General features: G+C 36.2%; 1 protein-coding gene across 3 annotated transcripts in view; it reads left to right on the top strand.

Moving 5' to 3' along the window:
• hdac4 (histone deacetylase 4) overlaps positions 1 to 16,152 on the top strand; it is a 399,927-nt gene that overhangs the window by 240,005 nt on the left and 143,770 nt on the right. For all 3 annotated transcript variants that reach the window (XR_012385010.1, XM_005172529.6, NM_001039358.2), the window contains 2 exon segments: positions 9,329 to 9,479; positions 11,475 to 11,595. Coding sequence is in view for 2 of the 3 variants with exons in the window: in XM_005172529.6 (XP_005172586.1) it covers positions 9,329 to 9,479; positions 11,475 to 11,595 (272 nt within the window). In the remaining variant the exon portion in view is untranslated.

The raw sequence follows: 16,152 nt of genomic DNA, 5'->3' as shown, positions 1-16,152 counted from the left end.
CCCCCTGCTGGCCTCACTAACACCACTTCCAACAGCAACCTAGTTTTCCCATGTGGTCTCCCATCCAGGTACTGACCAGGCTCAGCCCTGCTTAGCTTCAGTGAGTAACCACTGCAAAGTGATATGTCTGTGGCCAAATCACAAACTTCTTTGGCGTTTGAACTTTTATAAATATAGTAGGAAAAGAAAGAAAAGAAGAAGAAAAATATTCCCCGACTTTTCTCTTATAAACAAAAATAATCCTCTGAGAAGTTTTGACATGCACTGACATTTGTGTTGTTTTCAGTATCTTAAAAACATAATAAGTGCTAAAGTGTGAAAACACTGTAAACAGCACACGCTGGGCTACAATAATACCTATGCAGCATGTTTGTATGTGTTTGTGTTTTTGAGAGAGAAACGTTTATGCGTGGTTAGTGAAAACATTTTGAAGTCACTGAAACAAGGCCGTGAAACACACAGAGAACATTTGTGCACAAGACCTTTGAGAACTGGATCTTTTAGCCTAGTGTTTTTGCTTCAAAATGATGTGAGAATCATCGTGTTTACTTGCTCACAGAAAACAATATAATGAATTTAAATTACTGAATCACTTTCTGAGTGAAAATGGTTTATGCGAGAAGGCGTGAACTATCATTACTAATTCAGTGAGTCACACCTGAGAAGACAAAGACCTGCATAATGAGCTGCGAAATGAGCCATTAGACAGCTATGTGACTAAAGGCTGATTTATACTTCTGCGTCCAGCGCACGTGTGTACTATGGCGCAGCCTACGCGTCGACGCATAGCCCTACGTTGTGGCCGTTGGCGTCGCTGACGTGCAGCTCTTAAAAAATTTAACTACATGTCGCAACGATGCGTAGTGCAAGCTTTATAATTGGTCAGCTTGGTAGCGCTGACGAGTCTGGGCGGGACCGAGAGCTGCGCGAACGGTGCGAGCCCGATGGAGCTATTGTTTACAAGTGTTAAGTCCCGTGAAGGAGATCCGGATGGAAAGTTTTGTTTTGTGTTTACCTCATGGTTAAAGTTGTTGCTAGTCAGCTGGTTCCTGCCTCAAAATGAGCGAGTTTGAGCCACCTCTACATTTAGGAAGTGTTCAGAACAAAACAAAGCTCCAGCGAAGAAACTCGACACAGAGGAACATAAACACCTCATGGCCAACTAGCGTTTCGGAAGTGTTAATGCAGGCCAACAGAGACAGCGCACAGAAGTATAAATGCACAGCTACACGCGTTGCATGCGCCGTGGGTTACGCCGGTCACTTGACACAGAAGTATAAACCAGGCTTAAGAGTTTCAAGAAAGAAAAAATTAAGTTTATATATATATTTTTTTATTTGCAGTTTATTTAAAATATATTTAGCTATCACACAAAATAACTCGAGATACTCTTGTGAGAGTCAGTACACTGTGTAAAACTCTGTAAACTATATAATCGTATACATAGCAAATCTACTTGTAAAGTTACTTATAAATACACTTCATGTATAACTTAAGGCATGCACTTGAATTTACACACGAAACATTGTGTACAGACGACACATTCAGGGCAAAATCAGCAATGGAAATGTGAAGTGTGTAAGATAATAAAGGATGTAAGGTTTGTAAAAGTCCAGTGAGAGCATCACATGGTCTTAGCTGTACAGGTAGGAATCTCAGAGCCTGTGGAGCCATGTCAGCATCAGTCCCTCTTTACAGACACACAAACAAATAAATGAACATGAAAAAGGCATATGTGCATCTTGGACAACATGCACATCCATATCAGCAGACAAAAATGTCAGTGTTGTAATCTTTAACTAAACAGTAAGTCAATTGATCATCTTGTGATGGTTTTGTTAAACACACTTGGAAAGGGAAGAAAATAGCATCAGGACTTTCCATTTCATCTCTCAAATGTCTCATTCTGTGTCTTATAGATTAAGTAGCAGCGCATGTGGTTGGAATGACATGAGGGAGAGAAATACTGAGAAATGTTCACCCGTTTTATTCCTCCCTCCCGCTTCGATTTTCCATTTCTCTGTATATTGAATATTGGTTAGAGAGGCATCTGCGTGTAGCTGGCTTCAGACTGAGCTTCGTTGTGAGTAGGATGACAGCATTGGTGAATGAGGAAGGGCCAGTGTGTGCCTGCTGTAATAGCTGCGGATCAGCGTCTTTGGGAAACACCGGGAGCCTGTGAGCTCTGAAACCTCCGGCTTTGCTGTGTTTCCACAGTGAGCTTTTCAGCCAATGGGAGCGCAGCAGCCCTGAGCGAGCTATAAATAGACTGGCAGGCTGCAGGCCATGTCAGAGCTAATCTCACCGCTAAATGGACAGAGTTTAGTGTTGGGCTTTGATGGATGCTGTGCTTTTGCTGTGACACCTTGCTGATCATAGGGAAAGGAGGGGAGATTGGGTGTTTTTTTTTTTTTTCCTGCAGTTTCTCACCGAGCTGCTGCAAACTGCAGTCATGTTAAATGTGTTTGCTTAAGTCAAAAGATTTTATTTGGAAAGTCATTTTTAGATGCTTTGAAGGATGGATGGATGGATGGATGGATGGATGGATGGATGGATGGATGGATGGATGGATGGATGGATGGATAGATAGATAGATAGATAGATAGATAGATAGATAGATAGATAGATAGATAGATAGATAGATAGATAGATAGATAGATAGATAGATAGATAGATAGATAGATAGATAGATAGATAGATAGATAGATGTGATTATTTATTTGATTGATTTATTTTATGTGTTCAGATGCAAAACTCTCTAAATCCATCAAACCTCTTTTCTTGTATATGAGAATTTTCTATCAGGCTCCTATAATTAGATTTAGAAGTTTCATTTCATATATAATAAAAGATTTATTAGCTAGTAAATAAAATAACTTTCTTTCAAAAATATTTTTATTTTGTGTCAAAACCACTTGTCCTTTTTTGCAAAAACTTCTAAATCTACCTAGTGGAACAAGGCATTGTAATTCGCTAAAATATCACTAAAGATGCAGTTAGATATTATTTTGCCAAATATAAAACACATGACACAAACCACCTAAAATTAAGAATATGTAAATCTGTCAAGTAAGTGGCGGTTCATTCCATTGTGATAAACCAGGGAAAAAGCAGAAGGAAAACGAATGAATGAAATCTGTCAAGTGAGTGCATTAATAAATAACATTAAAACTGACATTAATTAAATCTTAACAATCTGTTGTCATTTCTGATATTTGGGATTTAGATGTAATGTAAGCAGAACAATGTAAACATTGTAAGCTTAGCTTTGTAGATTCAAATGTAAAGCATCGTGAAACATCAAGATCTGTGCATTGTCTAAAAACATATAAAGCTTATCAGATGTACAGGTATTATGAAGCAATACAAATAGTGTATAGTTTTATACATTATATTTATCTTTTAAAAAAAATAGCTTAAATTAGCAAATAAAACACAAGGGGCTCTATTTTGACGGTCAATGCGCAGAGCGCAAAACGCAGGGCGCAAACGCTTTCAGGGCGTGTCAGAACGCATTTTTGCTAATTTAAGGATGGGAAAATGCACTTTGAGCCAAGGCTAATGGGCTAAAAGGGTTGAGTTTATTTTCTTAATGAGTTATAGGTGTGTTTTGAGAATAAACCAATTAGAGTCTCATCTCCTATTCCCTTTAAGACCCTGCTGCGTTGCGCCAAGAGCGCATTCGCTATTTACAGGACGCAAAGTAAGTCTAAGTGGAAAAAATTAGCATTTCACAAGCAAACAGTTCACAGTTTTTTAAAAAGAAAACAGTTAAACAGAGCATCTACTGCATGAGAATGAGAGATAATGGATCTACTTTCACTTTCGCTCTTGGATAGGGAAACCTTTACACAGACATCAATTAGTCTATAAATAATTAATTGCGTTTGTTAAGCGCAAAGGTTTGTTTCAAAACTATTTCTGAATTCAGTTCTAATTTCCAGCAAACGAATAAATGAACAATAATGACCAAGTGTGGTCAAAATACTGAGTTATTTCCAAATACACCTGCCATGCCCCATATGGTCTAAAACCTGACAGGTGGGCAAATCTAAGCTTGTTTTTAATAAAACAAATATAAATATGGATATATTAAATAATACTGCTAATAATAATAACATTATACAAAAGCAAATTGTTATGAATGAACTGAAAAAGCCTCCCGAGATGAAGAAGACATAAAAGCAGTGGTTTTTCATATTTATGTAGGCTAGAAAATAATATGTTTTGTAATATTTTAATCCTTTATATTTATATCCTATATATATCCTTAATATTAATTTTTTTCTTAAGTAAAGATATTTGCCTATTGCTCTCTTGTGCGTATTAAGCAGTGTGTATGCGAGGCGCAACTCTGCGCCGAAGTTTAGACCGGGTTTGTTTTGGTCTAATGAAAAATCTATTTTAGTTTCTCAAAATAGCGACGCGCCAGCAGTGGGCCTCAGAACGCCTTCCTTTTTAGACCAGAACGCCTATGGGCGCACAAATGAGCGCTAATGCATTTGCTATTTAAACAGCGTAGCGCAACCCCTCAAAACGACTCTTGCGCCAAGCTGAAACTACCAAAAGACTACTGCGCCATGCCTTGCGCCACACTGCGCCGGGTGTATGATAGGGCCCAAGGTAGGCCTACTGGGCAAAAAGGGGATGTTCATTAATTTTCACCATACTAAAGGTCTTGGTCTCTCTTGTTTATCATAGTATTCACGTGGGATAAAAGAACAGCAAATTAACTTCGTCTTTCGTGAAACGCAGTTGTCGTTTAATGTATAGTAAATCAAACTCATTCAAAGTAGTGTTGCTCCTCTCTATCATTTTTCCTCTAATAGTATGCAGACTGAGGGTTTTTAGGATTACAGCATAAATCACCTGATTTAATTTGTGTATGATACACAATCTCTTCAACATTAATATATTATTAATTTTTGTTACACATTTTAAAACTATCAAGCTGACTGAAGGTTCTGAAAAATAATGTTGATGTAGACCTGTTGAAATGTATACACAAAGTACTTTGATTGCAGCAATGCATTAACCCAGCACAAGCATTCATGGACAAACTATATTTTTGTGTTTAAACAGAGCAGATGTGTTGTAAAATGCTGTTTAGACCTGTGAATGCTGATGAGCTGAGGTCAATGTCACGCTTTGCAAAGCTCCATTCAGAAATGCCAAGGCTTTTCCTGCTAAGGAAGAGTGTTTGCGGTTGGGCTTGACGTGCTCTCGGCTCTACATGTCGTCACGTCCTCGAGTCTCGCTCTGCCAAGTGACAGACGCCCATGACTCATCGCCAGTGATCTCCCACAATCTGCACAAACTCAGATCAAGTCTTATGTAACCAAATAAAAGGAGTATTGAGTCTTTATTCGCTTCGGATAAATACATGTCCACTTACTTACAGACCAGCCATGTGGTTTATTAGACCCTGAGCTTGTGTGAAACATCCATTTTAACTTGTGTCTTAAAATTAGTGGTTGGCTGATATAGGTTTTTTGAAGGCCAATGTCGATATCATGGAAATCAGTTTGACCGATATTTATATATATATATATATATATATATATATATATATATATATATATATATATATATATATATATATATATATATATATATATATATAGTTTTTTAATATTATATTTTTATTTTGAACTTAAGCAACGCATAGCAATACAAAAAGCAACATTTAAAAAAAACCCTCGTCACATCAGTTCCTTTAGTTTTATGCATAGATTGAAAATGCTACATATATTTCTAGGCCAGTGGGCACAGGCAGTATGGCCATCTTGCAAACAATGACAGGTTCGTACCTTTAATATATTATGCTTGACATTTGACAGATAATAAATAAGGGTTTCCAGGTAACTTCGAAGCAGCAAATACTAAAGCGATATCATTTTATTTATAACAAATTAAACATTAATAAAACACAGTTAAACTGAAAATAATTAAAAAATGATTTTAAAAAGACATTTGTAAAATAAACATGTACACGAAAACAAATGTATCGGCTGATACTGATATATACCGGTCTTGGCAATTATATTTATGCAGATATCATGGAAATCAGGGTGACCGATATTTAGGCAATATGATTTTATTTAATTAAATTAAAATTGAATTTAATTGAAAGTCATTTGAAAAATATATATTTTTAAAAAGACATCTGTTAAATAAACATATACCCTATGGCAGATGCTGATATGGATCAGTCTTGGCGATCATATCGATGCCGATATCATGGAAGTCAGGGTGATCGATATTTAACTGATATGATTTTATTTAGTCAAATTAAAATTTCTTAAAAAATTTGAAAAATGATTTGTGAATAATAATTATATACACCAAAACAACAGTAACACATATTTTTTTTTTGGTATTGTGCATCCGTTATGGTTGGAAAAACGTTGATTTTTATTGGTGGAAACTGAGAAGTGAGAAACTGTTTTGAATGTCTGTTAAGGAGGCCACAACACTCAACATAATATTGGATTATAATATTGTCAATAAGCATATGCACTGTTAAAAATGCTGGGTTCCACACAATCGAGTTGTGTTGGGACAACATGCAGGAATTAAAGTAAGATATTAGTTTTTACAAATTTAAGTGAATTGAACATTTTACAATTGAACAAGTAAGTTTTCCCCACACAAAGCTCAAGAATTGTGTTGATTCAGCTCAATTTAAATAATTAGTTTGAACAAACAACAAATGCCATTTTTTGAGTGTGTAAATTGCATAGTTTTTTGCATTTAAATAAATACATACATTAATAAATAATTACTTTTTTTTTTTTTGCAAAAGTACAGCTTTAGTAGTATTTGTACTTTATTTTATTTAGTTGTTCTTGTAGCTTGTAGAAAGTTTTTTTTCCCTTTATTTTAATTGGTCCTGTTTGATTTACTGAACTTATCATATACCAAAAAATACCAAAACTGTAACCCTAAAATCGTTATACGCACCGAACCGTGAGCAATCTGTTCCACCCCAATTGTTTATATCTTCTCAAAGCAAAATTTGTCACTATTTTAGAGACGCCAGCTTTCAGACTAGCAGATTGATACTAACAGGGGGACTTTAATGTGATTTAACTGACCAGAATTACCAAAATCCACTCAACATCCAAGCGTCGACTGTGTGCAGCACTGATATTAGCCATGGCGAGCTGTAATGGATGTGACTGCTGCTGAGCTGAATCACTGTGGAAGTGGAAATGCAGTTAAAGGGAAATGTTAGACGAAATGGCTGCATTTACAGTGCTCAGTGTGAGAGAGATTATCATCCTCTTTAAACTGTCTTTTTAGTCGAGGAGCTGTTGAGGTAATTGCATATGTGGGTTTCATCTGGGGAAAAAAGTGGAATGCTGCTTTTATGCTACACAACAAGAAGTCGATAAACACATTCAGACACTGGTCTTGAATGATATTGGCATTTTTTCACAATTGTGCATCTGTGTTATTAGTGGTAGAGGTTTGGTGTGTACTATCTATGTAAAATGCTGTTTGCATCTTGTTTCAGCTGGGTTTTAGGAAAAGTACATGGCATGCACTAGTGTTCAAACAATTGGGCTGTAGGGTAAAACAATACGAAACAATACAAAACAGTAACACTAATTAAAACAAAACAAATATTTAAACAATTATCAAAAAAAAAAAAAAAAGTGTAACAATTACCAAAACAAAACGTAAAATAAAATAAATGATGAAAACGTAACATCAAACAAAATTATGTAAAATTAAGGTTGACATAAAATTAAGTTGAATAATTATTAAAACAAAACATAAAATTTGAACAAATACCAAATCAAAACAAAATAAAATGCAACAATTATTAAAACAAAACAGAAAATAAAATACAATAAAATTGAACAACTAACAAAACTAAACCAAATAAAATTTAACAATGATCAAAACAAAATAAAATTTGACAATTATTAAAACAAAACATAAAATAAAATAAATGATCAAAACGTAACATCAAATAAAATTGAACAATTATCAAAAGAAACATAAAATTGAACAAATATCAAAACTTAAAATAAAATAAAATGTAAACAATTATCAAATCAAAACAAAATAAAAAATCACAATTATTAAAACAAAACATAAAATAAAATACAATAAAATTTAACAACTAACAAAACTAAACAAAATAAAATTTAACAGTTATTAAAGCAAAACAAAATAAAATTGAACAATTATAAAAACAAAAAAGTAACACTTGTTAAAACAAAACAAATATTTGAATAATTATTAAAACATAAAATAAAATTGAACATCCACCGTGTCACCATCTGTAAAGGATCAATTAAATAAAATGAAATGAAGTAAAAAAAATTACTTTTTGAGTTGGGATATCACAATTTTGAATTCACATCTTGCAATTCTGACTTGATTTGAGTATATACAGTAGTCCACATTTGAAGTGGATCAGTTTTTGGTTTTAGAATTGTCCTAAGACAAGAATGAGTTTTGTTCAATAGTTTACGAAAGTACTTTGTTGAAGATTTTTTATCTATTTCTAATGTTGACGACTGCATTTCCCAATTCTGATGAATGCAAGTTATAAACTCACATTTCCAATCTTGTCGTTTAGTCAAATATGTGATTTACAGTTCAAAAGGCTGCTAAATATGACATCTTGATTTATTTTGGATATCTATCAGAAATGTTTTAATATTGTATTAAATATATAAGAATATTATATATAAGAAAAAATTATGTATATTAAGTAATTTTATATGGCATCAAAAAAGCATTATGGTGGCTCAGTGGTTAGCACTGTTGCCTCACAGCAAAAAGGTCGCCGGTTTAAGTCCCGGCTTGGTACAGTTGCCATTTCTCTGTGGAGTTTGCATGTTCTCCCTGTGTTGGTGTGGGTTTTCTCCGGGTGCTCTAGTTTCTCTCACACTCCAAAGACATGTGCTATAGGTGAATTGGGTAAACAAAATTGGCCGTGGTGTATGAGTGTGTGAATGCGAGAGTGTATGGGTGTTTCCCATCACTGGGTTGTGACTGGAAGGTCTTCCGCTGCATAAAACATATGTTGGAATAGTTGGCAGTTCATTCCGCTGTGGCAACCCCTGATAAATAAGGAGGTAAGCCAAAGCGAAATGAATGAATGAATGAATGGCATCAAAGCAGCTTTATTATGTATATTTAATAATTGGTTTTATATGGCATCAAAAAATTGTTTACAGTGACTAAGACTGTTATTACATTGTAGAAAATTGGTTTCCATTTCTATGTTATTAAATTGGAGGTTTAAGACTGAATCAGTGAATCCACTAAAGTAATGTGTGTGTGTGTGTGTGTGTTTTCTCTTCAGCATCAGCAAGATCTGTTGGCTTTGAAGCATCAGCAGGAGCTCCTGGAACACCAGCGCAAGTTGGAGCGTCATCGACAGGAGCAGGAGATGGAGAAACAGCAGCGAGAACAGAAGCTCCAGTTACTCAAAAACAAAGAGCGCGGACAAGAGAGTGAGTGGCCACAACAACAACTCATTACCTGACTGAAATACAAAACCTCTTCCACTTATTAGGATAACTAGCATTTGTGCATGGCTGTTTATCTCAACATTTTACTCACTTTCAAACCGTTTCTTTTTTATTCAGCCTGAAACTCATCATTTATTTATGTACAGTTTTCTGCAAAATATCACATGAGCGGAAATACAGCAACATTAGATTGTGATGGGTGTTTTCACATGTAATTTTAGTACATATTGGATTTTCATTCTCACAATTGATCATTTATGTCTTACTGTTTGTTCTTAGATTAGAGGTAAAAGAAGTTGTGTTCTTCCTAATATCCTTAGTTTGAATAGTTTTACTTAAATAGACACTTAAATGATCACCAAGGGCCTTATCATACACCCAGCGCAATAAGGTGCAAGATGTGTTTGGCGCGATTTGTTGCTATTTTGAGACAAGCGCAACCCTAATTTTCACATTGTACACCTCGTTGTAAGAAAAGCTAATCCATTTGCACCACTTTGTGGACTCATGGGTGTGCTGGTCTTAAATAGAGGTGTATTAATGTGTAATGTTGGCATGTTGTAAAAAAAGGTGCACAACCAACAGTATTAGAGGGTTTTGCTAAAATTACTAAGTGTGAAAGCGAAAGACTCAAGCAGTGTACTGACGCTGTGACGTTACCTGTGGAATCAAAAGACCGAAGAGTCGTTACGAGATTAATTAAATATTACGTTTAACAACTATAGTGAGACTCGATCCAGTGGTACATCCTTGATAAACTGTCCGACGTGCACTACTCTCTGGGGTTTTGTGACAGGCGCAAATGCGGCAGTGCATGCCAGAGTGCATGTGTGGTCACGTGATGTGCGTTTTCAGCGGTATCTTTTCAGAAATGCAAGATGAAGTGCTAGTGTGGACGCTAAAAAACGTTTTAAACTAAGACATATTAGTGGTAACGGCCAAAGTGTGTATGTTTTGCAAGTGGGTTTGCTGTGACAGGGGCAGGGCAGAGGATGGCGATGCCGGCTCAGCATCATGATGTCTATCGACCATCAGTGATCGACCCACCGCTATATACAACTAGGGTCTGCTTGTTTTCACATGGTATTTAAAATATGTGGCTTAGAAATAACTTATTAAAATTCGTTTTTTGATAGGACGAGTATTTATTTATTTATTTTGCTGCTGGGCTATTAAAAACAAATTAGCATTTAGCCTTATTTAAGTCTGATATTTTATTCTTCATGGTCCTAAAAAGTCTTCAGTTTGACTTAGTGAAACCCGCAGAAACCCTGATGTCTAGCAATAGCTAGATCTCTCATGCTACATATCCTCATGTTGAGTGTTCCTGTCAGCCTAGCTGGTCTATTTTTATCTGCCTGTGTTGTCGCTGACACGCAGTCACCTGTTGCCTTCGAGGAGCGCGTGTTGTCTGCCGCCGCCGCAGATGTGTTCGTACACCAGCGACGGCCTCTGGGGACGTGTTTACAGACGATGAGAAAGGTGGTAATTGAAGGAAAAGCTGTGCGAATTCATCCATCTGATGTGTTTCTTTCAAAGAGGGAACAATAGTGAGGGTAAAAAAAAAGACATCTTTGTTTAAACACGGCGGTCTCAGTGGAACTGGAATAAAGAGTTCGCTCTTTTTAAGACCGGATAAAGGGGCCGTTTCTCTCAGATGTAAAGAGATATCTGAACCTGCGCTGGAAGAGCTGTTTATCGACACCAGAAAAACAAGCGTCGGCCTTTGTAGTCGTGATCAATTGGCCACCGTTCGATCTCCTCCGTCTCAGACTATTAAGAGTTTTTTAAGACCATTTAGAAGACGAAATTACAGCGCCGCAAATTACAGGGTTTAGAAATGGCGGAGGAATTGACAGTCACAAATGCACAGGAGGCTTTTAGAGAAAGCGAGCGGTATAACGCTGAGAGAATGCCATTAATGTCCTGCTGCTTGCTGTTTGTGATCTTCCTGAACTGTGCGCTCTTGATCGACAGGCGCCGTGGCGAGCACTGAGGTCAAGATGAGGTTGCAGGAGTTCGTCCTCAATAAGAAGAAAGCGCTGGCCCAGAGGAGTCTCAACCACTGCCTGCCCAGCGACCCACGCTACTGGTACGGGTGAGTATCAGCCTGCTTAAAAAAAATGTTACAGCTTTTTACTGGTCCTCTAAGGTCTGGGCATGTTCCGGTATAAGTTTCTGACAGTGTGATAGCCTTGGATGCAACACAGTATTGTGATTACTGCTCTTAAATATATTATTTTTAAATGTCTGGTTAAAAAACAGCCCTATTACCCATTGAACACAATAATTTTAAGAAACATTTCAAATATTTTGGAGCAGTAAACATGTCAGACTAAGTAATTAAAATAAATTATTGACTTCTGCTATATTCATTAGTTTTAAAAACACTGATTTCTTGTAGAGGCATCATTGGATATCTGTCTCTTCTTTGGTTATAAAGTAAGCCACAGCACTGTTCAGATCTATAGCATGATTGGATGTTGGTGCAAAAGCGATTTGTTCTTTAAATGTGTCCTGAATCATAGGCTGACCAGTAGCTTTTGATGTGGAGGCTCTTTTTTTGTACATATACCGTAGGAATGGTATAACAGAAATATTTAGTGATTTTAAAACCTTGACATCAGCTCAGAAAACATGATGCAGGGTTCCCACAGGTCATGGGATTTCTGAAAAATTCACTGAATTTTAAAAAGGTCTATTTCAGGCACTGAAAGTCAGAGAATTTTTTTGTCATAAAGTCATGGATTATCAAGGACTTTTGTTTGTTGCTTTGAATTTTAATTTATATGTATCAAAATATCTGTTTTCTATACCTTATTTTCACTTAATGGGATAGTTCACCTATAAATCCTGTCTGTTTAAAAGGTCTTTTTCAGACAGTGAAAGTCAGGGATTTTTTATTTATTTTTTTATTAAAAAAAACGAAGTATTTTTTGTCATAAAGTTATGAAATATAAAATATTTTTTTTCTTTTCAATTAAATTTCCATGTATCAAAATGTAATTTTTATATACCTTATTTTAACAGAATGGGATAGTTTACCCAAAAATCTAAATGCTGTTATTTTTAAAATTACAGATATTAAAAGACAGGGATTTTTTTTTTGTCATAAAGTCATGGAATATAAAGGATTTTTGTTTGTCTCTTTGAATTTTAAATTTCCATGTATCAAAATGTCATTTTTCCATACCTTGTTTTCACTTAATGGGTTAGTTCACCCAGACATCTGACTTCTGCTATTTGAAAACGTCTATTTCAGTCAAAGCCTCTTCTTTTAGTTTCTGATTATATATTTAAGAAGTAGTTTAAATTGATATGAGAATACTACAATTTAATAATAGGCACAATAATTATTATTATCCTGTCCCAATCATTGCTTAACCAAAAAATGAACAGCAAAAAAAAACTGCCGAAAGCAGATTGGGTAACTTTGGGGACTTTACTGGGAATTATTCTTCTCAATATAGTTCTTTTTTATTTTTGTAAAACTACAACAAAGAGGGGGAACGTATGTGCGTGTGTGTGTGTGTTTTTATATTAATATATATACATATATACACACACACACACACAGTTGCAGTCAGAATTATTAGCCCCGCTGAATTATTAGCCCAACATATATATTGAGTGTAGTGATTGACAGGAGAGTAGGGATTGTTTCACTGAGATGCATCATGTTTCTGGCTACCATGTGGTCAGGAGCGCCTGAATGTGGTTTGACTGACCGAATACTAAAGTGCTTTGAGCTTTTTTACACCTGCATTTAGCTCTGACCAAAGATCCACATGCTGCATGAAGCTGATGCCAAACTTTCCTCAATGTCCCTGTTGTAGTGTCATTTTCTGCTCATTGCAGTATGCCGGTGTAAAAGCGTGTTATGCAAGTTTCTGCTTTAATTGATTGACAGTTTGCTTAGCCCTTTATCGCACAAAGGATCTAAAATTGTTTTTTTTATACATATTTGAAGATGGATTCTGATGGAAACTGTGTGTGAGGGTGTGGATGTGTTTATGTTAGAAACCCACACTCCATCAAACCCTTTCACACATCTGGAAAGCTCAGAAGACAGGAAGAGAATGCGCCTTTAAACAGAAATATTACAGGCTTCTGCATATACATACTTGTCTTATTGGGCTAGACTAAATGTGCTGACATTTTTTGCCATTTCTGTAGAGAGTTTAGAAAAAATCTGTGGATGAATATGTGGAATGATTTTAGGAGTATTCAATTCACCTTTATTTGTATAGCGCTTTTAAAATGTAGATTGTGTCAAAGCAGCTTCACATAAAAGATCATAGTAAACTGAAACAGTGTAGTTCAGTGTTTACTGTTTAGGTTCAGTTCAGCTCGGTTCAGTGGGGTTTATTAATCACTATTGAGGGCCTAAACACTGAACAGCAAATCCATCGATGCGTAGCTCTACCAATCCCAAACCATGCAAGCTAGTGGCGACAGCGGAGAGGCAAAAAAAAACTTTACCAATTGGCGAGAGTGAAGAAAAAAAAATTGAGAGAAATCAGACTCAGTTGGGCACGACCATTTTAATTTCTCCGCTTGCCAAACGTCTTGTGCAGAGCTGCAGTCTCAGCGACGGAGGCTGGAAGCTGGGCCTCAGCGAAGACTCGTCTGTCCCTGGAGCGTCACAGGAATCAGTCTCATGCTCTCCACACCTTCATGACCACCACAGCAGCTGCTAAGGATACGGCCTGGTCCAGGATCATAGCTAAAAACTTAATACATGTTAACTCTGCAAATTTTATAAACTTACATATAGCAAATCTACTGAAAAAGTTATTTGTAAATACACTTTACATTGTGTACTGTTTACACTCTCTGCACATATCATAGTGCAGAGAAAATATCAACGCTTGAGGAAAGAAGGATACAGAAGAGCTTACATACTATAGTTGAATTTACACACGAAACGTGGTGTACAGGGGACATAACCAGGGTACAACTGTGCAAAAAGCTGTATTTATGAAGAGTGTAAGATAATAAAGGGTGTGAGGTTTATAAAAGCCTATAGGCCTATGTTTATCATTATACGCTATATACGTTATAGGATACACTTTGTACAGCAATGGAACTAAGTGGCCTGTAAGGACATATTTCAAATAAATCATGATAAGAATAAAAAACTTACTCGACACAAATTCTATCCTCCACATCTTCATAATGTATGTGCTCGTCATCAGAGTCGTGCTTTTCCTCTGAGGAGAATGTAAACTCTTTGTCGCTGTCCAAAACCATCCGAAGTGCTTCTTCGCTCGTGTAGCGTGCCATCATTCCAACAAGCAAAAACCATAAGTAACTCTGTAATAAAGCTTGTCGTTTTAAGACATGTCTCGGGGGGCTGTATATTATTACTTGGCTTTATTTACATATGAATAGCGTGCTCACTGAGAGGCGGGACCATGTTAACTGTAATGACGCGATATTGGAGAATCCGTACTATTGGAGAGTCCTTACTTTTATACGAATTACATAAAAATAGATTATTTGTTTTCGACTTGAATTGGTTATTGCACAAGTAGGCATGTCAAGCTTTCTATAGATATATCACTCACGGCCCTTTGTTAAACATTTGCTGAGTTTCTTTTCACTCTAGTGGCAGGTTTTTCTGACCACAGTCTGCATATGGCACGCGGCGCTTGTAATAACAGTGCCTCATGTGCGTGGTCGCATAAAACAAATGAGATCAGACTGAGAAACTAGACATAGCGTTGGTTTCATACTGATAACTTTATCAAGCAGTGTTTCTTTTCAACATGCATAGCTGCATTTAAAAGTAATCACTTCAAGCTTTCTATAGATACATGTCTCATGTCTGTGTGTTTTGTTTTTACCGATGCGTTTCTAAACGGAGAGAGAAATGAAAGTATGCCTACACTGTTTGTTTTTCTTTTTTTTTTCAAAAGCACACACGTTTGTTATTGTTGTGAGTGTACACAACAAAAAGTAGACACCTAACAGATTCGATTGATGTATTGATCTTATCTGTATGATCAAAACTGAAAGTGTAATTCAAGTTCCTTTCAGCCTTTTGACGACACTACAGGTCAAAACACGTATATGCCGTCTTCGACTGTGAATTTGGATACATCCTTAATGCTTTTGCACCTTACGCTTTAGACTTTGCGCCTAGACCGTTAAAATAAAGCCCTATGTATCTACATCAGTTGAGTCGCTTCACTGCCATTTATAAATTCACTTCTGTGGTTGGACTCTTACCTCACCGGCAGATCTTTCAGGGTTGCCTGGAGGAAGAGGTGTCCAAAACACTATCAGCTTGAAACCTTGGTCCCCTGCTATTCTCAATTTACACCACATCACTAGGACGCAAAATATACATTTCTGGCATTTCGGCTTGAGGGATTCTTTATGCTTTGTTGTTTCTGTAAGAACAGTCTTTAAAGGCTCCTCCCTCTTGTTGAAAGCAACGGCTCATTCGCATTTAAAGGGACACACTTATCCAAATAGGTGTTTTACCAGCTATAATAAATGATCTGTTAGGTATTTCGCACTGAAACTTCAGAGGACATCTGAAATTTATTTCAACTCTTATAAATAAAAACGTAAGTGGACTAGAGTAAACGTATCCTGAGCTGGCAGAAGGTGCTCTCAATGCTGGGAATGGAGAGCAGCTGTGTGT

The sequence above is a fragment of the Danio rerio genome, chromosome 9 (assembly GCF_049306965.1).
Source record: "Danio rerio strain Tuebingen ecotype United States chromosome 9, GRCz12tu, whole genome shotgun sequence".
NCBI lineage: Eukaryota > Metazoa > Chordata > Actinopteri > Cypriniformes > Danionidae > Danio > Danio rerio.
This window is presented reverse-complemented; position numbering and strand designations above follow the sequence as displayed.